A 27938-nucleotide genomic window follows, 5' to 3' on the forward strand; every position below is an offset into this window, starting at 1 on the left:
TAAACTTGTTACACAAAAAGTAACAAGCTACTAATACAATAAAACATGCTAGACACTTAACATTGCATTACAAAAACTGCAAGACAGGAAAAGCAAAAATTGCAAAAAAAAATACATCCAGGATGGAAGATAAAATGTATAACAGGATACATGACTACTCGTCAAATACTTGTCACTCACCAAATAGAGAATGCACTGAGCATTGGATAGGCAAATAAAAATAGGTGGCAATGCTTATTAGATTTCAGACAAAGACTTTCACTGGAGCTAAAAAAATGTGTGTGTGCTTGCACCTATGTGCCCCCCCCCCCCCCCCCACACACACACACACGTGCCAAAAGCAATGCATATTCTACATGCTTGTCTGCTGCTCAGGGCTTCCCCTATTTGGAGAACATATTACAAAAATTGCAAAGATACCAGCAAGAATATACACATTCATTTTATTTCCTTCAGAGACTTATTTCTCTTTGGTTGAAATGTCAATAATTTTGCATACTTTTTCATTAAAGCTTCCCAGTAACACAGTACATCTTTCATTCTTAGATTGTTCACTATGAACTGGTGACCCCTCTCTGCTATATTTTTCATTAAATCTGGCTCACTCTCTGCAAATTCCAGAAGATTTCTGAAAGATAGAAAAGTCTCTCTTGTTTAAAAGAAACAAAAATTATATTTAGCTAAATAAAGATGTAAAATAAAGTCCAGCATAATATTTGTGACCATAATATACTACCACTGAGTTAAGGATTTAGTTATTTTCAAGTTCTCCAGACCTTGTTTTCCAAGTGAAAATATGGATACATGTTGATCATTCGTATGTATTGTTATAATTTGTATTCACCTATTACACAATTTATATTTATAATTTAGGAGTAAAAGAGACCCCTCACCAAATAGCAGGTGCATTGAGCCATCGACAGTCACAGAGAAAAGAGAAAGAAAACTTACTAACTTTCAGTATAAATCCTGTGTTGAACTTGAACTAGAGCATGCACATCCAATCCACCACCACCCTCCCCCACACACACAGCCCCCACACAGAGTCTTACATCGTGCTGGCTGAACACACAATGCTGGGATTGCATTTTGGCATGTGGACTAGTGTGGGGTGGGTAGAGTAAGAGATTGGTGGGAGGTAGGAAGAGGAGTTGAGGGTGGGTAGCTAGCACCTCAGAGGAAGGCAGCAGGTGTCCGGCAAGGGCCGGTTAAACAGGGGGAGGGTGGAGGGGACAATCACCCCCTTTGAGAGTTGAAACTAAACTAAAATCAAATGGTAATTTTTGTAAAGTTAAGCATGCGAATTTAGAGTCTTGGTCAGTGGATTTAGTAATTTAATTCAGTATTCCCCAAGCCATCTTACATTGCGTACCTGAGAGAACATACTACCTGTACTAGTGACCTGTGCTTCCTCTGTGTTTGAATTATGGGCACTAAATACTAGCAGGGCTTCCCGATCTGCCATAGCAGCATGCTTTACACTTATAATTTTCCATTCAACAGTCAAGGAGAGGACTCCTGGGCCTTCTTCCTCTTCTAGGCAACTGCCCCACCAACCAAACTTCATTAATCTGCCCCTTGTGTTTGCTGGCTATGAATGCAGGAGGGAGGGGTGACAGGTGCACAGGCTAGACATGTGACATATGGACAATGGAGCCGGTGAAATGTAGTGCATAATGGAGGTGACAAACATGGATTGGTGGAGAGAGGTGACAGGACAGAGGAAGGAGAAACTGTTGGTTGGAGGTGTGGGGGCAGTGGGATAACAAAGATTGAGAAAAGGAGGATTAAAGGAGCAAAGAACGTGTTGCAAGGATAACTCCCATCTGCGTAATTCAGAAAAGCTGATGATGGAGTGAAGGATTCAGGTGGTGTGGGTGGTGAAGCAGTCATTGAAATTGAGCATGTTGTGCTTGGCTTCATCTTGTACCACTGTGTGGTCAACTTTGTTCTCAAATGCATTTTGTTGGTGGACATTTGTGATGGTGGACATCATGTTATCTTACCAACATAAAATGTCATGCAGTGATTGCAGCAGAGTTCGTATATGACAGGCCTGTTTACTGGTCTGCTTGGGTGAGCGAGCAATGGTGGGGGAATGGGAAGAAAGTGGGGGAAGGGGAAGAGGAATCAGAATAAGGCAGCTTGGAAGGATAAACTAATGTCAATGAATCTATTTTGCGAACACTAATATTAGTCCTTGTAAAATATTAGTCCTCCTGTGAGGAGTTGCTGGTCCGCCATCGGGCACCTCCCCAGGTAGCGGATAGGAGAATGCTCACCAGATATGGTGGGCACCGGGCAAATAAAATACCCAGGGTGGACCAAAACCAGTGAAGAGGAAGGATGCTGGAAGAGTATATATATATATATATATATATATATATATCAATGGTAGAAGAGGCGGAAGGCATCTCTACGGGGCAGGCAGAGCTCGGAGCCTGGGAAAGGCAATCAGCCTAGGAAATGGTAATCCAAAATGTTACTTAGCAAGCTTGGAAGCTGTGAAGTGGCAGCCCCATCGCCAAGCTTAACCTGCACAGTGCTCATAACGCGGCCAGGGGATTCTATACCTACTGGTTCACATCAACGATTTGCCTCGGATAATGGATTCAAAGGAAACAGACATAGGCTATGGAACTGGAATTTGTGTGATAGAAACAAGAAACACTGCTTCACATCAGGGACATGGAACGTTCATAGTCTTAATAAACCAGCTGCAGCAGCAACTTTGATATCTGAACTAAAATCATACAAAGCAGATATTGTAGCTCTACAGGAAGTTAGGTGGCTTGGAAAAGAGATACACACGGAGGACAATAGTGTCATTTTTTATGGGGGGGATGAAAAACATCATGAATTTGGTACTGGTTTTGCTGTTAAGAAAAGGATTGTTAATTGGCTAAAGGAATTCCATTCCATTAACAATAGAATGTCTTACATAACAATCAAACACCAGTGGTACAATATAACATTCATAAATGTCCATGCACTGACTGAAGATTTAACTGAGGATGAGAAAGCTAAGTACTATGAAGAATTAGAGAGAGTAGTCTAAAGTATTCCAACAAGAAATATGAGAATTATCTTAGTGGGCTTTACCTATTTTTCCATTAAAGAGGACATGTTCATCCCCACAATAGGAAAACATAGCAAGCACTCGACCACAAACGAAAATGGATTAAAAATGATCAACTCTGCACTATCAAAGAATATGAGAATTAGCTCGAGGATGTTCCCTCACATGGTGCTCTCCAGACGGCAAAACAGTAAATCAGATTGACCATGTTATGACAGATCAACGTTTCACTTCATTTATAAGAGATGTCAGAACGTACAGAGGAGCTGAAATTGGCTCAGATCATTTCCTAGTGGCAGAAAAGATGAAAATTAAGTTGATTTGGAATCAACAACCAAAAGCCACACCAAAACCTAATTTAGACATCAAACGACTAAAGGAACTGTCTGCTAAAGAAGCCTATCTGATTGAAATAAATAACCGGTTTACAGCATTGCAAGAAGCTGAGGAGGAAAACAGTATCAAGAAGGCTTGGGAAAGAATAAAGACTGCAGTAACAGATGCAGGAAAAAAAAAACACTGGGCAAGAAAAGAAAACGAAGAAACAGAAATGGTTCAACAAAAAGTGTCAGAGAGCAGTAGAATGCAGGAAAGAAGCCAGGATGCTATGGCTGCATGATAAGGGGAGTGAGGACAGGTGGGAGATGTTCAATGCGGTTAGAAGAGAAACAGCAAGAGTTCTATGAACAGAGAAAAAGAAATATCTAACTGGAGTCCTAGAACCTATAGAAGCAGGAATGGAAACTCAAAGAAGTTGTTTCAGTATACAAAGAAAAGTAAGAGAGGTTATCAAAATGAAGACCTATTCATAAAAGATAAAAATCAAAATATGCTAAATGCAGCTGGAAGGTATCCTAGAAAGATGGAAAGAGTATTTCTCAGAAATGTTAAATTGCACTGATCCACACATAACCTTCAATTACGCTATGTCTGAGAGTGACAGCATTAATAATGACGAATGTGGAATCACAGAACAGGAAGTGACCCACTCCATTCAAAAGCTCAAAAACTACAAGGCAGCAGGCGAGGACCAGATATCAGCAGAGATGTTAAAAGAGGGTAGAAGAAAACTACACAAAGAAATTTATAACCTTATCACAATGATCTGGAAAACTGAAACACTGCCTGAAGATTGGAAAACTAGAGGAATCAGTTTGCTGAACATAACATATGAATTCCTGTCAATGACCATTCTGGAAAAACTTAAACCTTATGCAGAAAACATTATTCAAGATTACCAGGCTGGATTTCAAACAAACCGTTCCATAACTGATAATTTGTTTACTATACGACAGATGTTTGAGAAATACTGGTAATTTAACAAAAACATCCACTGTCTCTTCATTGACTTCCAGCGAGCCTATGACAGCATCCACAGAAGTAGCCTCTACAACACATTGCGAGAATTTAGTATACCCAGTAAAATCATTAGGATGATACAACTGTGCATGGATGGCTCCCAGGCAGTAGTGAAGTTCAGAGGATCCATATCCCCCACCTTTCCAATTAAAAGAGGCTTACGACAGGGAGATGCTCTTTCATGTGTCCTCTTTAACCTTGCATTAGAGAAAGTGGTTCGGTAGAGTAATTTACATCTATACAATGGTCTCTGATTGGAACACAGTGAAGTAAAACTCCTGGCTTATGGAGATGATATACGTTTACTATACAACTGAGTGAAACTGAAGAAGAACTGAAAGACATGTACAGATCTCTCAGGCACAGTGCCAGCAAAATCGGGCTTTTGATTAACCAAGAGAAAACCGAATATATGGAAATAGGTCGAGTCATAAACCCAAATCCTTACTTTGAAATTGACCAACATTCTAAATTCAGAGAAGTTCTCCAGTTTAAATACCTTGGACCATAACAATGCATATAAAAGAAAGAATAGCCTCAGGGTCAAAATGTCTGTACTCTCTAAGCAACCCACTCAAAAATAAAGCTTTGTCAGTCACCACAAAGATGAATATATACAACACTATTATCTGCCCCATAGTACTGTACGGTTCAGATATCTGGGCACTTACAAAGAATGAAAGAGAAAAACTGAATGTTTTCGAAAGAAAAGTGATGAGAAAAATCTTGGGACCTGTGTTGGAGAATGGCGTATGGAGAATTCGAAAGAACAATGAAATTTATCAGTTAATGAAGCAACCCACTATCATCCAGAAATTGAAAAGTAGGAGACTGCAATGGACTGGACATGTGGCCAGAATGGAAAACAACAGAGTCACCAAGAAAGCATTTGAAGGAACTCTCCAGGCAACAAGACCATTGGGCCGACCTCGTACAAGGTGGAAAGATGACATAGAGAAGGATATCGCAGCATTAGGAATTTCCGCAGGGTGGAGAGAGGCTGGGAGAGATAGAAGGCGGTGGAAGCAGATCGTTGATGCAGCACGTGGTCTACAGGGCCAAAAACCCCTTATGCTGAAAGTTATTTTCAGATGAAGTTTAAATTGACATCCACTTATATCTCATGATTATTGTATCCACATGTTAAACATAAAAACACTGGATGTCAAAGGATTCTAATTATTAATCATAGTTGCAAACCTGTGAACCTGTGGAAATTTATAATGAGGAAATATTTTTTAATGATTCTATAAGACTAATTTTACTACAAAATTTAACAAGCAACTGCCTGTAGCACTATATACCTAAAAGATATAACTGTAGGTAGCTATCTTGCACTGATGTCTTGTAGACTGATGATGGTGTGTCTGACCATCACTTTGAAGTTCCTAACCCAGTCACAACACCACTTCTCATAGATTTATGAAGAGGTACTCTCCACTAAAAGCACTGCACTATTATGTACAGGTATATACACTAGTGTCTAAGACTATAATGAATGTAACACACAGTCATTCCTCTGAAGACAGTACAGTTTGGACTTTGCCCACGCAACATAATGACATTTGACAGGCACATTTTTCCATGAGCAATCACTACCCAGACGGCAAGTGAGCATGAGCCACCTCCTGAACAGGCCTAGTTTATGACATGGCTGCTTTCAGAGGTGGCCCTGCCTCTAAAGGGGTAGAAGCAGCATGTGAGGTGACTCGAGTAGGAACTGCTGGGTGGGTGGACTGGACATCACTAAACCTGGGTCTTCTACAGTGAGCATATCCCTGTGGGAAGGGGTTGGGAGTAGAAATGGGAGTGAGAGTGCCATTGTGACAAGCCAGGATATCATGCAGGTTGGGTTGGTGAGGGAATACTACTTTTGGAGAGGTGGGAAGCATCTTTGATAAGATGTCCTTCATTCCACACCATGATGGATAATCAAAACCCTGGAGTAGGATATGGCTTAGTTGTTCCAGTCCATGGTAATATTTGGCATGTAATCCCTGAACAACAAACCAGCTGTCCATCAGAATGAATGCCACAGCCAAATTGTGGCCAAGAAAAAAGTTGAGCATCCACTGGCACAACATGCAGCCAAGCATAAAATGCTCGATTTCAATGGCTGCTTCACAACCCGGGCCATCTGGATCCCTATCTCCACCACCAGATTTTCTGAACTACACAGATGGGAGATAAGCCATGTGCGTGTTTGTTTCCCGAATAACTGATACGAGGGTTGATCTCAATAGTATGGACTGCTCTGTTTGTAAACTGATTACCCCTTAATTTTCTTTTATCAAGTTCACTGATGTGTGGCACTGTTAGTATTTACAGCATACTAGTGAATATTTACAAAAAGAAAAATCTGTATAACAAAATTCCAGTAGGATGTAAACAAACCACTCCAGCAGTAAAGAGGAGTAAAGATGATCATTTGCAGATACTTGAAACCAACAAACACAATAAATCGCACACAGAATTGCTGGAAACAAAAACTTGACGGTTGTCTTGCGAGTTTTTTGTAATTGAAATTAACTCTAAAATTTGGTAAATAGTGGTTAGTTTTCATTCTAAATCCAATAATGTATATTGTAATCAGGAAACACTATAGAATTTAATAATGTTACAAGAATGATTTTTTGACCATTAAAAAGTACTCCATGTCCTTAATTCACTTTGGATGTACTGAAATACTTGCATCACTACATAATTTCCCCCCTTTCTGTAACAGACAAGGGAAATTTTGATTCCCAGTGTTATGTGTGCTGTTGTTCTTGTTTTTGAACTGTCAGCAGTTATTAATGATAAACTCCATAAAGATGTAAATACACTGTGAGGCTGTTCTTAATATACTGAAATGCTTTAACATTTGCTTACAGGAACTATGGCTGTATGCACCATTAGTAGTATTAGTAGTAGTAGTAGTAGTAGTAGTAGTAGTAGTAATAATAATAATAATAATAATTTTGCAACTTGATGTAAATAACACCTTAAAACATTATTCTGTATGGCATTAATGAAAGAGTAAGCAAAGTTAACTAACATAGCGGATTAAAACATTAATATCACATGCAAAGCTTAAGTTGATAAATCTGTGTATGTAAAATGAAATAAACTTGTGATTTACAATCCAAGTTTGTTTTAACATACACACCTATAAATTTTGTATGGTTTTCTATTATTACTGCAGTTACATCCTACATTGTGCAGAAGTGAACCACATCCTTTGTTAGCACTTCGACTACCTTTCACGGTGCTTTGAAATGAGGATAATCCTTCCCAACTTCTCCCACCTAATCCATACAATATCTAGACTATCGTTGTGCCAGACCAGCTCCTACACCCCTTGCTAAATGGGGTCCTATCCCCATGGAATATCCAGTGCAAGATTTTCCCTAACCACCTTGATGAGGTGTGGAGCAATTTGGATTTTCTGCAACACTGCCAAGACAGAGAGATTGAGCTCAAGTTTTCTATAGTTAAACATAACATAAAATCGACTGGAGTGAACAATATGTTAATGATATTTTATGGTCTGATGACATGGCACCAAATCTCTGAAGCAGTTTGTCAATCATGTGAATAGCATCCATTTAAACATCCAGTTTACTGTTGAAACAGAAAGAGAAGGAAAGTTTCTACTTTTAGATCTTTCCATTTAATGAATATCAGATGGACATCTCAGCAACTCAGTATACTGCAGGGCAACCAACACCGATTTATATATTGGCACACAGAATTTTCACCACCAAGTCCAGAAGAGAGATGTTTTTCTGTTGCACATCTAGAAAAATAGGTAAGTTACTGGGAAGAAGCAGCATAGAAGCCACTTCCCAAACACCTGTGAAAAAGGAGATGCAGCATCCGGTTAGTGACAGTCTCGATCTCGGGATCCCTGAAAGTTACAAGATTCCTTGTGTGTGCAGAAGTAACTACATTTGTCAGTCTAATCGTACCACTACCAATAGCTGTGCAGAGAACCAAAGGCACATTAAACAGGAAGGATTTGAGAAATAAGCAGTTTCTGAACACAGTCCCACAAATAAACACACATTAATGTTTAATAAAACCAAAATCTTGACGCACGCTTTCTCATGCTAGGATTCTTTTACTAAAGAAGCAGTAGAATTAGAATGTGCAAGAATAATTTTCACTCGGACAGAGGTTACATTCTCAGAGACACACAGAAGCGATCTCTCGACACTGATAAGATTCAGAGAAATGTGCTGAATTGTTTATGTTCTTACAAGACCTCTGGCACCACCAGTGCACACGGTGATACAATCTCTGTCAGCATAATATAAAAATGATATATGCTGGCCAATCAAAAGCCATCTATGAGCTATAAATATTCACCCCAACAGCAGCTGCAACTACTGTTCGTTTATGATGAAGGCAAGGAAGGATTTCATTGAAAATTCAAGATTGTACCCAGATTTAATGCAAGAAGTAAACTGAGAGTCTTTTAATAATTTTATTCTAGTCATACATAGGCATATCCTTCCCTATCAGAGGTTGGGATGCCTCAACTCCGCCTTAGCTCTCACACAGCCTTTTAAGCGGACAGTGTTTAATTCATATTTAACTGGAAGATTACAGAAAGTTGGAATAAACAACTCACATAATGTGCAAAAATTGACAGATTCCTCACACTGGGGAAGTATCAAGAATGAGGCCCCATAAAGTTCAAACTTGGGTCCCTTATTGTTCTTAATATATGTTAATGAGTTGCCTCTCTATATTCAGAAAGATGTGAAGTTAGTTCTTTTTGTTGATGATACAACTTCAGTAATCACACCCAACAAACAAAAATTAGCTGAAAAAATTGTAAAGAATGTCTTCCAGAAAATTATTAAGTGGTTCTCTGTAAATGGACTCTCGAAAAATTTAAAAAAAATGCGGTACATACATTTGTGTACAGTATATCACACAACACTTTTAATAAATATAGCACGAACAGAAGTCTATAGCTGAGGCAGAACATTCCAAATTTTTTGGTGTGTGCAGTGATGAGAGATTGAATTGGAAGCAACACACTGACGATCTGCTGAAACAACCGAGTTCAACTACTTATGCTATTAGAGTTATTGCAAACTTTGGCAATAAACATACACATAAATCAGTTTACTACTCCAATTTTCATTCACTGCTTTTGTATGATATCATATTTTGGGTTAATTCATCATTAACGAAAAAAAATATTCATTGCACAAAAGTGTGTAATCAGAATAACAGCTAGAGCTCAGCCAAGTCATATTGCACACACTTATTTAAGGGACTAGGGATATTCACAGTAGCTTTGCAATACATATATTCACTTATGAAATTTGTTATTAATAACCCCCTTACACAAGGCTACTAACAAAAATTTAGGTAACAGAACAATTCTCTGGACAGTGAACTGTGGCCATCATATGCCCACTACACAAGAAGGGGCATAAGAGCAAGCAGACAACTACACAGGAATCTCTCTCCTACACTGCACATACGAGGTTTTATCCAAGATTCTATATGGAAGAATCAAGTAACAACTAGAACAGAAGTTAGGGGAATACCAAGGAGGTTTCAGAACGTTAGAACGTTCAAAATGGGGTACTAGCACAAACAGGCAGCCTGGGTGGCTGACTAGAGGGATAAGAATATCCTGTAGAACAAAGTGGCAATTATATCAAAACGTTAGAAATAGTCAAAATCTAAATGCAGCAGCCCATTACAAACAGTATTGTAAGGTGCTTAAAACAGTTATTAGGAAGGCAAAACGTATGTGGTATGCAGATAGAATAGCTAAGTCTCAGGATAAAATTAAAACCATATGGTCAGTCGTAAAGGAAATGGCTGGTCTGCAGAGACAGGTCAAGGATATAGAATCAGTGCGTAGTGGGAATGTCCATGTTACTGATAAGTCGCATATATGTACAGTATTTAATAATCACTTTCTGAATATAGCAGGTGAACTAAATAGAAACCTAGTCCCAACAGAGAATCATATAGCGCTTGTAGAAAAAAGTGTTCAGAGACTGTTACCTGAAATGCTCCTCCATGATACTGACAAGAGGGAGATTGAGTTAATAATTAAATCACTAAAGACCAAGAACTCTCATGGATATGATGGGGTATCTAGCAGAATACTGAAGTATTGTTCTATGTATGTCAGCCCAGTACTTAGCCATATCTGTAACTTTTCCTTTAGGAGTGGTCGGTTTCCTGAGCGATTAACGTACTCGGTAGTGAAGCCACTTTATAAAAAGGGAGACAGGGATAATGTTGACAATTATAGACCTATTTCTATGCCATCGGTGTTTGCTAAAGTTATCGAGAGGGTTGTATATACAAGGTTACTGGAGCATTTAAATTCACATAATTTGCTGTCAAATGTACAGTTTGGTTATACAAATGGTTTAACAACTGAAAATGCTATATTCTCTTTTCTCTGTGAGGTTTTGGACGGATTAAATGAAAGTTTGCGAATGCTAGGTGTTTTCTTTCATTTAACGAAGACTTTTGACTGTGTTGACCACAAAGTATGACTGCAGGTTGGACCATTATGTAGTAAGGGGAGTAGCTTACAACTGGTTCGCCTCTTACTTTAAGAACAGAAAGGAGAAGGTTATTCTCCGCAATATTTAGAGTGGTAGTGATGTTCAGTCCCAATGGGGCACTGTTATGTGGGGCGTTCCCCAAGAGTCGGTGCTGGGGCCACTGCTGTTTCTTATTTATATAAATGATATGCCTTCTAGTATTACAGGTGATTCAAAAATATTTCTGTTTGCTGATGACACCAGCTTGCTAGTGAAGGATCTTGTGTGTAATATTGAAACAGTATCAAATAATGTAGTTCATGAAATAAGTTCGTGGCTTGTGGAAAATAATTTGATGCTAAATCACAGTAAGACTCAGTTGTAATAGTTTCTAACTCACAATTCAACAAGAACCGATATTTTGATCAGACAGAATGGGCATATTATAAGTGAGACGGAATAGTTCAAGTTCCTAGGTGTTCGGATAGATAGTAAGCTATTGTGGAAAGCCCATGTTCAGGATCTTGTACAGAAACTAAAAGCTGCTTTATTTACCATTAGAACAGTATCTGAAATAAGTGACAGTTCAACACGAAAAGTAGTCTACTTCGCATATTTTCATACGCTTATGTCATACGGTATTATTTTTTGGGGTAATTCTTCTGATTCAAAAAGGGTATTTTTGGCTCAAAAACGGGCTGTTCAAGCTATGTGTGGTGTAAGTTCGGAACCCCTTGTCGACCCCTATTCAATAATCTGGGAATTCTGACATTTCCCTCACAGTATATATTTCCTTTAATGTCATTTGTTATTAGCAATATTAGCTTATTCCCAAGAGTTAGCAGCTTTCACTCAGTTAATACTAGGCAGAAATCGAATATGCATGTGGAATGCACTTCCTTGACTCTTGTGCAGAAAGGAGTGCAGTATTCTGCTGCATCCATTTTCAATAAGCTACCACAAGAACTAAAAAATCTTATCAGTAGCCCAAACACTTTTAAGTCTAAACTGAAGAGTTTCCTCATGGCTCACTCCTCCTATTCTGTCGAGGAGCTCCTGGAAGAGCTGAAAAATTAAGCAAATTCCAGTGTTACATTGTTGATTTTCCTTATTTAAACTTACGAATTGTCGCCTGAATATGTTACTTATATTTCATTTTATCTGTTTCTACTATTGTGTTATAATTTCATGTATTGACTTGTTCCATGACCATGGAGACTTCTCCTTAATTTGGTCCCACAGAACAATAAATAAATAAATAAATAAAAAGAATCTGTGCAGAGCAAATCATTAGTTTCAAACTGATTATGGCATACTACATGAAATGGAACAAACCTCTTGCAATAACATTTGTAGATTTTAAGAAGGCGTAGACCTTCAGTGCTAAAAATTTTAAGGAATCTAGGACTCCACCCAAAACTAATTAAATTACAAGGACTTATTATAACCAACACCAAATCAAAAGCAATGTTTTGAGAAGACATTTCTGAACCATTCCTTATAAAAACAGACTTAAGACAAGGTGACTGCCTACCACCATTACTGCTCAACTGTGCACTGGAATACATAATGAGAAATGGTACAAGGATAACCCAAAGAACATAAAATTGGAAGTGCTAAAAATAATATAAGCTTCAACTGCTTGGGGTTTGGTGATGATCTTGTTCTCCTAGTCAACAATGTTCAAGAAACGAGGGAACAGGTTAAATCACTAGAGGAAATACCACAGAAAAATGGCCTCGGAGTATAATTTGAAAAAACAAAGATTATGCTAACTGACCTACCACTTGGAAACAAAATTACAATAGAAGAACAAGAAATAAAAATTGTTGATAAGTTTAAATATTTGAGTGAAATCATAACTTGCAATCTAAATGAGAAACCATCATGGCAAAATAGAATAAAAAACTGAAAAATGCAAATTACATTACCAAAAACACATACAACAAGAAAGCCTATCCACAGATGCAAAACTAAAACATTATAAAGTAGTTACACACCCAGAATTAATTTACGCAGCTGAAACGGTCTTGAAAACAGTTAATACAGCAGAAACTGACAAAATACTAAATATAGACAAAGAATAATTAGGATGTGCATAACTAAACAATGAGCACTGGAGAATACCTTCAAATGAAACAGTGTACAAGAAATCAGAACTAATAATGAGCACAAACAGGAACAAGTGCATCTCATTCTCTTGAGATCTGATGAGAACACCAGAAAACAGAATTAATAAGGGAATAGTAGAAAAATTGTGGAATAATAAGAGCAACATTAAATAGATCACAGAAATTAATGAATTTATAAGAGAACTCCAAATTACAAAAAACAGAACAGAGAAAACAAGAATACTGCAAGACACACAAACCAGACTAAAAACAAAGATCAATAACAGGGCTACACAAAGAGTGATCTTGTACAAAAAAAAAGGAAAGAATACATCTGTAAAATGGAGAAGTGTTGGGCAGACAGAAGTGCAAAACACCCTTCATATAATAATAAATTATAATAACCCCTGTATAATCACTACACTATTGAATTGTCTTATTGTATTATTTTTGAACTGTATTGTATTACAGAATAACAAAACCCAGATAAACTTTTGTCTAAGTGACTAGAATGGTCCAACGAAGGCCATAAAATAAAAGTAATAATAATAATAATAATAATAATAATAATAATAATAATAATAATAATAATAATAACCCAACACAATTCAAAGGCAATAGCAATTTGCAGAGCTACAACACTAGGAGAAAGGCTGAGCTTCACTACTTTGGGTTAAATCTAAGTTTGGTACAGAAAGGTGGTGAATATGCTGCCACAAATATCTTTGGTCACTTAGCAAATAGCATCAAAAGTCTGACAGATAGCCAACTAACACTTAAAAACAAATTTAAAAAATTTCTGAATGGCAACTGCTTCTACTCAATATATGAACTTCTAGGTATAAATTAGTAATCTTACAACTAAAAAAAAAAAATTGTATTAATCTAATATAACCAACCAGCTGTCCATCATCTCCATTGCCGAAATGTGACTGAACATGTTGGTGAGCATACCACGCTCAACTTCTGCGAATGCTTCACAACCCATGTCATCTGGATCCTCCTACTTAATACCAACTTCTTTGAGTTATATAGATGGATATTATTATAAAACATCTTTCGAACCTGCACTCTTCCTGGTGGCAACCTCCACAAGTCCCTACCCCCGTAACTTTCACTTTACTCCATTAATCTACACTCACAATTTTCACCCCATCATCTCCCTCTTCCTCTGTTCTACCTCTCCCACATCCCTTCCCTCCCCTCCCCATCTAACCCAATCCTCCACTTCGTGTGGCATACTGCCTCTCTTACTTCAATCCGAATGTAAAATAATGCCATGATATGTAAATACTAGGAAACATGTTATTAAAGATGAGACAATTGCAAACTTAACTTTATTAGAATACATCTCATTTAAAAAGCATTACCAGATTTATTATAATCTGAGACAACCCACTCTGTCACAAAAATCATACAGTAATCTTTAGGCAAAATTAAATATCGTTATGAATAAGAGATTTTGAGACAAGTACTGGACTCCTCCGTTTCTATGAAAGTTTTAAATATTTTTGCTCTCTCAAATGTTTTCCTCACACCTGGTAAATGTCATTCCCTAGGTGAGTGGTTTTGCACAAACTACTTGTTGAACTAAAAAAAAAAGGTTATTAACAGCAGCAAGTGCTCTAAGGGAACCTCAACATTAACTGGGTATTACCAGCAATTCACTGTACTCATGATTCATTAATAATTATTTGTGCATTTGTTTTAACTGTAAGTGACACAACACACTTTTTGTTACTGATCTGTTTAAAAACCTTCCTCCGCAATAGCGAAAAAGTGCGATGACCCGAGATGTCAACCTCAGACTCAACAATGCTTCAAACGGCAAGGTGTCGACACGTGGAAATGAGCTGCAGCTCAGACGTTCACGTGAGATGTAAGGTAGGTTAATGATGCCATATTCATACCAAAATTCAATACAGATCTGCCCGACACCACTGTGGACGTCTCACACCAGGGTAAGGTCATCAGAGCCTCTTTTACCCACATTTAACGCGTTCTGACACATCTGCAACAGAGGTCAGAACAGGACATCTGGCACCAAAACCACACGGTTTTCTTATCGGTGGCCGAGGAAAATGTTCAGACACTCTGCCACTAAGAACTGACATGAAAAGGCCTCAGGGAGTGGCCTATAGGGTGTCAACAAAACGACCCATTTTTCTCGGGCATCGATTCCCACACATTTTGACAGTTTGCAGAGCAGTGATTAACAGGAAGATATTCTCGAGAAACTTTGGCACTGCTAACACCCTCAGACGTTTCAGCTCTTCTCTAACAACACTGTAAAGTTGCATTCCTGCTGAACACGACCGTACCCATTTGGAGTGCAGTGCGACTGTAATTTTTGCTTTCGTGTGCAGGTCGGAACTACTACATACTGTTCAAAACCGTTCGATGAAATCTGAAGACGATCCAAAGCGACCAAGGGTACTTACTCTTTTGCATCCCTCCCATTTTCCTCCCTCCTGTGGTGTGATCCAGGAAGAGTGCAACATTAACACGTGCATGCATAAAGTGCCATAGGGTCTCTCTGAGACCCTCCAGTTTGACAATACCCTCAGTGCCACTCACACATCTTTATTGGGCATGTTACAAATATACCTGTCAGGAGCTTCGACACCACTTGGGCCTGGCGGCTGCTCTGCCGCTCGAAGGTAGACGAGCGGTGTCGAAAGGGCTGCCTGACTCTTAGGTGCTAGAGCAGGCACCAGGCTGTATTGGTGTCGAAGTTTCGGACAGGTAAATTTGTAATGTGTGTAGGTGGCACCGAGGGTGTTGCCAAACTGGAGGGTCTTACAGGAACCCTTTGCTGTTTTATTCACACACATGTTGATGTTGGATTCCCCTGTGATCACAGGAAGGCAAAAAACAGGAGGGCTGGAACAGCATAAGGACATTTTGCTGCTTTGGATCGTCTAAAAATGGTTTTGAATGTACCTAGTGGTTTCAACCTGTACATGAGAGAAAAAATTGCTGTCACGCTGTACTCCAAAGGGATGCGATCGCGTTCCGTGGCGATGCGGCCGTTAGAACATCTTCCTGTTGCTCGTCACACTGCAAACTGTCGTTTTTGACCGCAAAATCTGTGGGAATCAATACCTGAGCGAAAAGGGTGGTTTCATTGACGCCGTTTATGTGACTCCCTGAGGCCTTTTTACGGTGATTCTGAGCAGTGGTGTGTCTGAGACGTTTTTCTCGTCCACTGATGAGAAAACCGCGTGATTTTAGTGCCAAGTGTCACGGTTCTGTTCTCAAATCGTAGAGATGTCAAAAGGAGGGTCGAAATGTGGGTAAGAGGGGCTGTGATGACCTTCTGATCGTCTGACACGTACTCGGTGGTGCTGGGGAGATTTGGTGCCAATATGACTTAATTAACTCACCTTACACCTGACACGAACTTCTGAGCTGTGGCCTTTCTTTCGCACGTGCGGAAACCTTGCCGTCTGAAACATCGTCGAGTGCGATGGTGATGTCACAGGGCGCCATGCTACTGCTCCATTACAGAGGAAGGTTCTACGCACCTTTACGTCACATTTCAAACTTTGCCGTCGCAATGCGAGACAAGTATGGGGTTCCGAAAAAGTGATCCATTAATTTTGTTACACGATGTATATAGTCAACTGGAACAGACATATAATTCAATAAGTAGACATAACGTAACAATAGTGTTAGGAGACTTTAATGCCAAAGTAGGAAAAGAAGAAATCTACAAACCAACCATTGGGAATTACAGCTTACATGATGAAAGTTCAGAGAATGGTGTGCGACTCATAAACTTTGCAATGGCAAATGGTCTCACATTAAGCAGCACAAAATTCCAACACAAACGCATTCATTTAGGGTCATGGATATCACCAGATGGAAAAGTAGTGAACCAGATTGACCATGTCGCCATCCAAAGACGATTTCAAAACAGTATTAAAGACGTTAGAACTTTTAGGGGAGCAGATTGTGAGACAGATCATATGTTAATCATAGCCCAAATGAAAATAAAGCTAAAAAAGAAACAAAGCACAAATAGGGTTGAAATTAAAAGGTACGATGTAGAAAATCTGGCAGAAGAAAAAATAAAAGAAAACTTTAGGAAAGAAATGGAAATTAACCTATCGGAATCTAGACTGACACATAGTGACCAGCAAGACGTGGAAAGTAGATGGAGACACCTCAGAAACAGTATTCAAGATGTAGCTTCCAAAACTATAGGTAAAAGAAAACGAACTAACAAAATCTGGTTTAATATAAAGTGCCAAGAAAGAGTACTGGAGAGGCAAAATGCGAGGAAGGCATGGTTACAAGACATGGACAATATTACACTAAAGGAGAGATACTATAAAATCCGCAAGGAAACACAATGAACTCTAAGACAAGAGAAGAGAAAACACTACAACAACATGGTAAGAGAAGCGGAGGATGATTTCAAGCATCACAGAGCAAGGCAGATGTACCAGAATATAAAAAAGTCCTTGGGAAAATTCACTAAAAGGGAACAGTTTATAAAGGACCATAATGGGAAAATACTTACAAACAAGAATGACATTCAAGAAACATGGAAGACATACTTTACACAGCTCCTCAACTGCAATGATCCACAATATTACTTTACATTTGAAGAACCAGATACAGTTGATATACAAGTCACCACACCATCAGTAAATGAAATAAGACAAACAATAAAGAAATTAAAGAACAACAAGGCCTGTGGGGAAGACCAGGTATATGCTGAGCTTTTAAAAAATGGAGGACCACAATTGGAAATAGAATTACATTCCTTAATTGAAACAATTTGGGAGACAGAAAACATACCGGCCGATTGGAAAACTGCAATTATATGCCCCATCTTTAAGAAGAATGATCCCCTTGTCTGTGATAACTACAGAGGAATTGCCCTACTCGATGTCACGTATAAAATTTTGTCGATGTGTATACTACACAGACTGATTCCCATAACCGAAGAACTGATTGGGGACTACCAATGTGGTTTCCGCACTAACAGATCCACTTTGGATCACTTATTCACATTGAGACAAATAAATGAGAAGGCATGGGAATTTAATGTAGATATCCATATTCTATTTATAGACTTCAAGAAGGCCTATGATAGCATACACCGACAGACACTCTTAAACACCATGAAAGAATTTGAAATACCATTAAAATTAATCAAATTAGTTAAAATGTGTTTGGAAGAAACAATATGCAAAGTTAAGACACCTGCAGGAGAGACTGAAAATTTTAAGGTGTACACTGGACTGAGACAAGGGGATGCCATCTCACCTATTCTATTTAATATTATCTTAGAGAAGATTGATAGAGAATTCACCAAAACTAATCCACAAGGGATCCAACTGCAGGGACAGAACATTACTAGACTTGCTTATGCAGATGATGTAGCCTTAATAAGCACTTCAAAAGCTGAATTAATCAGGATGATGCAAAATTATTACAAAATAGCTGAGAAAGCTGGACTTCATGTGAATGAAGAAAAGACAGAATATCTAGTCATAAGTAAAAAACTCCAAAAGAATACACCACTGACCGTAAATAGTCTCACTTTCAAGGCAGTTGACCACTTCAAGTACTTAGGGAGTCTTTTTAGCAGAGACAATAGAGCAGAAATAGAAATAGACGCCCGTCTAGCAGCAGCTAATAGAACTTTTTACAGCTGTATCAAAATTTTAAGGATGAGATCACTTAGTACTGAATTCAAAATCCGTTTTTATCAGTCAACTATTGTACCAGTAGCATTATATGGATGTGAAGCTATTACATTCAGGAAAAAAGATGAAGAAAAACTGTTGATATTTGAAAGAAAAATACTAAGAAAAATATTTGGACCAATCTTCGATGAAAATGTCATGGAGTGGAGGATAAGGAAAAATGAAGAACTACGGGAGCTGTACAAACATAGTACCATTGTGGATATGTTAAAGAAAAGAAGACTGAACTGGGCTGGTCATGTAGCAAGGATGCCGGAGAACAGACTACCCAAAATAGCATCCACTAAGAAATTAGAAGGAAAGAGAAGAAGAGGAAGACCTCGAATTAGGTGGATGGAGAATATCCGGGAAGATGCAGCTAGGATGGGCATCAACTCTGATTGGACAACAATTTCCCTGGATAGAAATAATTGGAAGAGGCTCGTAGAGCAGGTGTATGGTCGATAAGGCCTTAGCCACGTGTAAAGAAGAAGAAGATGTATATAGTCTTTCCGTGTCTACGGAATACTTTTCACGTTACTATCGGACATCTCCAATTATTCGTTGATTACATTAAAACTAAATTAATCGATGAAGACGTTACTTTATATCAGAAATCATACTGCATTACTTCATTTGCTTCGGCTTAGCAACGACACATAATGCTAAAACTGGCGGTAATTCCCACTTCAAAAACCAAGGGATGTTAATGTCCTCCGTTAAATGTCACGGTCATTCTTTCCAGATGACATGGTCGACGTAATCGGTTTCAAATAGTATAATGAAGAAAATACTGTAGAAGATCAATGTTCTCGTTTCAATAAACTCAAATTTTAGTATGTTAAGTGGTTAAAGTTCACATTTTCGTGGAATTAGAGTAAATCTAGTATCCATTTCAAAAAAGTAGAAAAATATTGCACAGTTGCAAAGCTCACATCCGACCCCGTGACCTTACAATTTGTTGCTAACCTGAAATTCTAACTCTGCAGAGCACCGGCTTCAGTAATCCAATGTAGCTAAGACTGTTTGCCAATATCCTTTCTCACCAGAAAATGCAAATGGATTGCAGGACTTAATAGTACGGTAGCTCCCAGTTATGTATAGACCTGAGCTGAACCGACCCTGCGCCATTTCAGACGCCAGGTAGTGGAACATCATACTGGTACCAGCAGTGTGTCCATACTGCCAACTTCATTGTTCGTTTCACTTGTTTTTGTGATCACTGAAATAAACTCACATTGGAAGTTTAATTTCGTTCTTCCTTTCCTTCCGGGAGATATTTTTTTCTCCATTTTTTCCCTTACAACAAGCGAAATGCGGTAAAATGCGGCCAGCAATCGATTCACAAACCGTTACTTATTACCGTTACGAAGATTTCTTTTATCGTTGTCAGAGGTGAAGGAATTTAGTTTCTTCTTAAAACATCTTAACCAACGACGTTCACATATTTCCTGAATAGAGTTCATTGTGTAAGCAGGAAAAGGATTAAAAACAAACTCCACACAATCTGAGCCAGGTCAATCTTTCTGTCTGATACCAATGCATAAGTGTTTTGACTAAGAGATACCCTAAGTTGTGTTCCTGTAGCTGTGCAAATCATCAGTTGAAAAGAAACCGCGTTATCACCTAAGAGAACAATACTGCTCAAAATACACTATGTGATCAAAAGTATCCTGCCTGAAAATGACTTACAAGATCGTGGCGCACTCCATCGGTAACGCTGGAATTCAATATGGTGTTGGCCCACCCATAGCCTTGATGACAGCTTCCACTCTCACAGGCATACGTTCAATCAGGTGTTGAAAAGTTTTTTTGGGAATGGCAGCCCATTCTTCACGGAGTGCTGCAATCAGGAGAGATATTGATGCTGGTCCGTGAGGCCTGGCATTAAGTCAGCGTTCCAAAACATACCAAAGGTGAGTAGTATGGAGTTGGTTGCACGAGCACACCTTTGATATCAAACTGATATGCAAAGTAATGAAATTGATCAATTAATCACCCCCGCCAGAACCCACCCCCGACCATGCCCATCCTCACACCGAGATGACGTCACGAGTTTTCTCAGCTGCATCTGTGCCCAAGCCCCCTCCTCCCCCTCCAGCAACCTACCCTATTGGCGGATATTTTGAATTTTGACGCGAATTTCGAACTTTGGCGGGAATTTCTTTGTCCCAGGGCTGTGCTGACATCCTACCACACCCCCCCCCCCTTCGGGAATTGGTGGGAAAGTAAAATTGGTGGTTCCCTTTCAGGGACTCGAACCCTGGTCCTCATGGGCACAAAGCCCAAGTGCACCCCTCTAACACAATTAAACCACCAAAGGTGCTTGGAATTGACGGGAAATTAAAAATGGCGGTGACCTTTCCGAGACTCCAACCCTGGTCCTCCTAGGTGGAAAGCATTATTGTACCCCCCTAACGCAATTAAATCACCAGACACATTTGAAATTCACGGGAATTTATAAATGGCTGTGCCCTTTCCGGGACTCGAACCTTCAATCTACTGGATGGAAGGCCTAAGTGCACCCTCAACACATGGAAACTGCCCAGATGCGGGAGAGGAAGTTTTGCATCTGTGGATAGGCTTTCTTGTTGTATGTGTTGTTCAGTTTTTATTCTATTTTGCCATGACGGTTTCTCATTTAGATTGCAAGTTATGATTTCACTCAAATATTTAAACTTATCAACAATTTTTATTTCTTGTTCTCCTATTGTAATTTTGTTTCCAAGTGGTAGGTCAGTTGCATAATCTTTGTTTTTTCAAATGATACTCCGAGGCCATTTTTCTGTGGTATTTCCTCTAGTGATTTAACCTGTTGCCTCGTTTCTTGAACATTGTTGACTAGGAGAACAAGATCATCACCAAACCCCAAGCAGTTGAAGCTTATATTAGTTATTTTGGTCGGGAAACTGGCGTAAATATCGATCTTAATTACGTAATTCATCACGAAGGCTGGGCCTAATTACACAACTACAGGGTGTTACAAAAAAGCTACGCCCAAACTTTCAGGAAACATTCCTCACACACAAAGAAAGAAAATATGTTATGTGGACATGTGTCCGGAAACGCTTACTTTCCATGTTAGAGCTCATTTTATTACTTCTCTTCAAATCACATTAATCATGAAATGGAAACACACAGCAACAGAACGTACCAGCGTGACTTCAAACACTTTGTTACAGGAAATGTTCAAAATGTCCTCCGTTAGCGAGGATACATGCATCCACCCTCCGTCGCATGGAATCCCTGATGCGCTGATGCAGCCCTGGAGAATGGCGTATTGTATCACAGCCGTCCACAATACGAGCATGAAGAGTCTCTACATTTGGTACGGGATTGCGTAGACAAGAGCTTTCAAATGCCCCCATGTCAACACAAGCACCGAAGTCAACATTACCTTCCTTCAATTGGACCAACTGGCGGTGAATCGAGGAAGTACAGTACATACTGACGAAACTAAAATGAGCTCTAACATGGAAATTAAGCGTTTCCGGACACATGTCCACATAACATATTTTCTTTATTTGTGTGTGAGGAATGTTTCCTGAAAGTTTGGCCGTACCTTTTTGTAACACCCTGTATATGCACAGGATGGCATAAAGCGCAATACACCACAAAAACTGATGATACCATACAACTGGTGTTATCCTGCCGGGAAAAAATTTCGCATACTACTCGAAACTAGCGACAGACGCACTCAAACATTACCGTACACCTACAAGATGGAGGGGGAAAAGTCAGGTGTGTAAGGAACTATATTTATTCTTTTTGGTGGGAAATACACTCCTGGAAATTGAAATAAGAACACCGTGAATTCATTGTCCCAGGAAGGGGAAACTTTATTGACACATTCCTGGGGTCAGATACATCACATGATCACACTGACAGAACCACAGGCACATAGACACAGGCAACAGAGCAAGCACAATGTCGGCACTAGTACAGTGTATATCCACCTTTCGCAGCAATGCAGGCTGCTATTCTCCCATGGAGACGATCGTAGAGATGCTGGATGTAGTCCTGTGGAACGGCTTGCCATGCCATTTCCACCTGGCGCCTCAGTTGGACCAGCGTTCGTGCCGGACGTGCAGACCGCGTGAGACGACGCTTCATCCAGTCCCAAACATGCTCAATGGGGGACAGATCCGGAGATCTTGCTGGCCAGGGTAGTTGACTTACACCTTCTAGAGCACGTTGGGTGGCACGGGATACATGCGGACGTGCATTGTCCTGTTGGAACAGCAAGTTCCCTTGCCGGTCTAGGAATGGTAGAACGATGGGTTCGATGACGGTTTGGATGTACCGTGCACTATTCAGTGTCCCCTCGACGATCACCAGTGGTGTACGGCCAGTGTAGGAGATCGCTCCCCACACCATGATGCCGGGTGTTGGCCCTGTGTGCCTCGGTCGTATGCAGTCCTGATTGTGGCGCTCACCTGCACGGCGCCAAACACGCATACGACCATCATTGGCACCAAGGCAGAAGCGACTCTCATCGCTGAAGACGACACGTCTCCATTCGTCCCTCCATTCACGCCTGTCGCGACACCACTGGAGGCGGGCTGCACGATGTTGGGGCGTGAGCGGAAGACGGCCTAACGGTGTGCGGGACCGTAGCCCAGCTTCATGGAGACGGTTGCGAATGGTCCTCGCCGATACCCCAGGAGCAACAGTGTCCCTAATTTGCTGGGAAGTGGCGGTGCGGTCCCCTACGGCACTGCGTAGGATCCTACGGTCTTGGCGTGCATCCGTGCGTCGCTGCGGTCCGGTCCCAGGTCGACGGGCACGTGCACCTTCCGCCGACCACTGGCGACAACATCGATGTACTGTGGAGACCTCACGCCCCACGTGTTGAGCAATTCGGCGGTACGTCCACCCGGCCTCCCGCATGCCCACTATACGCCCTCGCTCAAAGTCCGTCAACTGCACATACGGTTCACGTCCACGCTGTCGCGGCATGCTACCAGTGTTAAAGACTGCGATGGAGCTCCGTATGCCACGGCAAACTGGCTGACACTGACGGCGGCGGTGCACAAATGCTGCGCAGCTAGCGCCATTCGACGGCCAACACCGCGGTTCCTGGTGTGTCCGCTGTGCCGTGCGTGTGATCATTGCTTGTACAGCCCTCTCGCAGTGTCCGGAGCAAGTATGGTGGGTCTGACACACCGGTGTCAATGTGTTCTTTTTTCCATTTCCAGGAGTGTATGTTCAACTGACAAGACACTGGTGTTGGACAGAGAGGAGTTTAAAAAGTGTATTACCTGTGAGCGTAGAGTATCTATCACTGTTTGATGCCAGAGTTCGCTACAGATGCCTGCTCAAAAACCATCCTACAGTCCAGGTAATCGGAGCCAATACACACTACCACAACTGACGAAAACAAAAAATCGTCACAGTTCTAATTACACTTCAATATTGTCGTTATAAAACCAGCACTCATAATGAACGAGTCATAATGCAGCTCATGTACTGGGGGAAAATCGTTGTCCTAAAGGACTGCAGACAGGGTTGTAGTTAAATATGCGTTCTTCTCACCGTACAATCACAAACTGCCGAAAACCAAGGCCTCCTCACTTCCCCTCCCACCTTTCCCCCTCCCCCTCTACGATGCTCCACCGTGTCCCACGCGCCCACTACCACACTCTAAGGCTGCTGCTCGCACTCAGCTTTCAACCATCTGGCCGCCGCCTTAACTCGACGCTCCTACGCCTGCTACTAGTGGACTAAAAAATAGGAGATAAAAGGACGGTCGCCTCAAGTGCAACTTGTTCGCCTAAAATATAGCGAGAGAGCCCCCACACGCCGCCTTCGTCCTTGCGACACACCTCCAAACTACATACAGGTAGTCCGAAGGAGATCTGTGTCTCTCAGGGTGCATTCATGTCTATCACCCAAACATATGTGGCGATCCTATTAAATATACAGGTATTGGTTTATTGGAGCAGGTGGTTGATGATCGAAGTCGATTCCACAGACCAATGTAAAGTTTCATCACCTGTACTGTAGGATGACCATATCAAACAGACTATCAATCACACGAGAGGGTTCCTGTATTTACCCTTCATAAGCAGTTTAATACATTGTTTTTTCGGTTGTTACACACCCAATCAGTGTTCACCGCCATACACTTTGTTTTTTCTACCATGACTTAGAGACCCGTGTCAGCTGCTGCTAAACCGACGTTAACACGTTTCGAACATCTGGCTCTCACAGAAAACTGAACATCGCATGGCATCAACTATACAGCTACCACACCAGAGGCTGGTAGAAATAAAACAGATAAGCTGTTTCTCATTGACAAAAATGTGGAAGACACTACAACATATGGAATCTGGAAGAGTTTGCGGTATTGTAGGGCGCTTCCAGCGGTGATGTACAGTTAATCTCATCTTCCCATAGAAAGGGAAGCGGATCTCTCGGTGCTCCGTTTCGAAATATATTGTTCCTTCATTTTGCAGTCATGTACATGATTACTATACCGGTGTTGACCAGCGCCGGAAGGTGGTGTTCACAACATACGTGAGGTAGCACAAATAAAATGAAGTACTGTTATCTCATTGGTGAAAAAAGGAATAAAAATAAAAACAAGTGTAGGGTATCGCAGCATTTGGAAATACGACGAATCTGTAGCTGACCAGAAGTAGACCGCTACAGTCCACGTTGCATGTAGGAACAGTATGAACCAAAACGTGGAATGTAGTGGTCTACTTCTAGTCAGCTGCAGGGAGCGTTGCTCAAAGACAATGCGAGATCTTTCGGTCTCTAACTTTATCCTAAGAATGCGATAATGCCCTGTGACTCCCATTCACATAGAGAAAGATCGTAAGTTACGCACTATGATCGAAGTGCTAGATATATGTAGGTCGCTGTCTAGTATACTTTGGTGTATATGTTCAAGGATTAACATTACATACTGCACAGTCATCTACTTACGTTCGCGATGGTACTCGAAAGTAGTAGAGGGGCTGTTTAGCGATGATACAGCAACTGGTGAGCATGCTGCCGCGTCATTGGCCGGTGTTGAAATTACGCTAAAATTGATCGCACTGTCAACTATGATGCTTATTATTACAGAACAGCGATGGTGTCTAACTGACCGTACTCTCTCTTCTACTACCTCGTGTTGCATGGGAAAGCTTCGTTTGGCACTGGATTTATACACTGTACACGGTTAACTGAGCTATGATACCATGTTCCCATTTCCACCGAGTGATCAAAACGTGCTTCTGTCGCATTAACTCAGCCCGTCCTTCACTCGAGTGACCGCATACATGAAGAGGAGCAGTTACAAGATGCAGAGGGGCTGTCTAAAAACAGCGCTGGAGTTCTTGGTGTATGGGATTCTTAGCAGATAGGTTCGAAAAATAAAGGTGACTCGTTTCGAGATACGAGAGTGGCACAAATATGATTCACCAGTGGCTGTAACCATTAAAAGACGTCTCTACAAGATACAACTTGGGTACGCGGTAGATTGGATAGTCTTGATTCCAAATCGCTGACGGCATTTCTACTTGAAAGCGTAACACTATCAGCGATTAGTGTGTGTGTGTGTGTGTGTGTGTGTGTGTGTGTGTGTGTGTGTGTGTGTGTGGGCGCGCGCGCCTGTAGAATCGAGACCGCTTTTTATGCACGGTGACAGTAACATAGGCGTTATGATGGTGTTTAATAGCGCAGTTCTTATGCGAAATGTATGTTGTGGGCTGTAGAATCCCACTCTTGTCAGCTTCAAATGTCATTTCTCAATAGTGTTCCTCGAAAGGAACATCGTATTGCCTCCATGGAATCCCAGTTGTCCTAGCTGGTGAGTGTAATCCGACAGCTCTCAAAAAAAAAAAAACTAATAATAATAATCGTAATGCAAAGTAACTCTCCTGATCAGACTATCAAACTGATATCAATGACGTGCCGCCTGACCGGTATAAGAGATGACTAGGACACCACGTAACGATTCTTGACAAGCGTGTTTTTTTTTCTTTCGTTGCGGCGATATCTTTGAACGAAATTTCAATCTCCCAACCTCACAGGGAGAGACAGGCTCTCACGATTTCTTTCGTAAACGCTAGTATGACATAGCATCGCACTGGTAAAAGAAGCCCTGTCATGGTGTACGTTCTCTTGAATTACTGTCTCTTGTTGTCAAAAGTAAAATGAATGTGTTTTTTTCCCCGACATGTGTGCCAATGGCGTGTAAGATTGTCTGAAATGTTTGTATTACACACGTGCATTACAGTTTATTTACAGACACTGAACGCGAGAGACGCTCTAAGGTTGTGTAATTTGTTCAACAAGCTGGAAAAAATTACTTAATATAGATTTTTTTTCTTTGGAGCTTCAATACTCGCTTTTTCTTTACTCTGATGACGGTTTCGAAACAACGAAGACATTCTGCAGTGATTGGTAGTTCTCACATCAAAATAGTCGGAATTTTTTTTTCCTGATTTTGCGCAGGATGGGTGTGTCTCTGCTGATCATTTGTGATCGGTGGCGGTACACTTCGCTGGACGACACAAAAAAAAAATGAGATGCGACTGCAGCCGAATGAAAAAACTATACCGATTTTGCTCATAAAACTAAAAGAAAATGTGCTTTACCTATTTTCGTGGAAAGAGATTTATTACGGTCGCAAAGGTGTTTTGCTTTTTTTAAATAGATGCTTGATTATAGATGCGCTGATGTCAAATACAATTGTTCTCCATCGCCAAACGGCGGGCTGCTGCATTCGAGGGGTCGATGGGGCGTGTCTGCTGTGGCGGTCACTGGACGCAACCGCACTCTGTCCCCGAGGGGAGGAGGGTGGGGGGGGGGCTCTGTCGCTATATTTTAGGTGAACAAGTTGCACTTGAGTCAACTGTCCTTTCATCTCCTACTGTGTCGGCGTAGGAGCGTCGCCTTAAGGCGGTGGCCAGATTTCCCGCCAAAAAGACTAAACATCGCACCTTACACCCCAGCCTTTTTCCCGTCAGCTTGTAGGTGTAGGGTAATGTTTGAGTGTGTCTGTCATTAGTTTCGTGTGGTACTGCGAAATTTTTTTCCCAGCAAGATAACACCAGTTATATGGTATCGTCAGTTTTGTGGTGTATTGCGCTTTTATGCCGTCCGTGTGTGGCGCTATGCATATAGTTGTGTAATTAGTCCCGATCTTTGTGATTAATTACGTAGTTAGTATCGATCTTTG

At 40.7% G+C, this 27938-nt stretch overlaps 1 protein-coding gene across 1 annotated transcript in view; it reads right to left on the reverse strand.

Annotated features, from left to right (window-relative positions):
• Positions 1-324: 324 nt before the first annotated feature.
• LOC126249769 (O-glucosyltransferase rumi homolog) overlaps positions 325-27938 on the reverse strand; it is a 175369-nt gene continuing 147755 nt past the window's right edge. Inside the window, exon 6 of the mRNA XM_049951456.1 lies at positions 325-628. Within this exon, the coding sequence (XP_049807413.1) occupies positions 439-628 (190 nt within the window). The 3' untranslated portion in view covers positions 325-438. The remainder of the gene's footprint in view (positions 629-27938) is intronic.

Source organism: Schistocerca nitens, chromosome 3, assembly GCF_023898315.1.
Source record: "Schistocerca nitens isolate TAMUIC-IGC-003100 chromosome 3, iqSchNite1.1, whole genome shotgun sequence".
Taxonomy (NCBI): Eukaryota; Metazoa; Arthropoda; class Insecta; order Orthoptera; family Acrididae; genus Schistocerca; species Schistocerca nitens.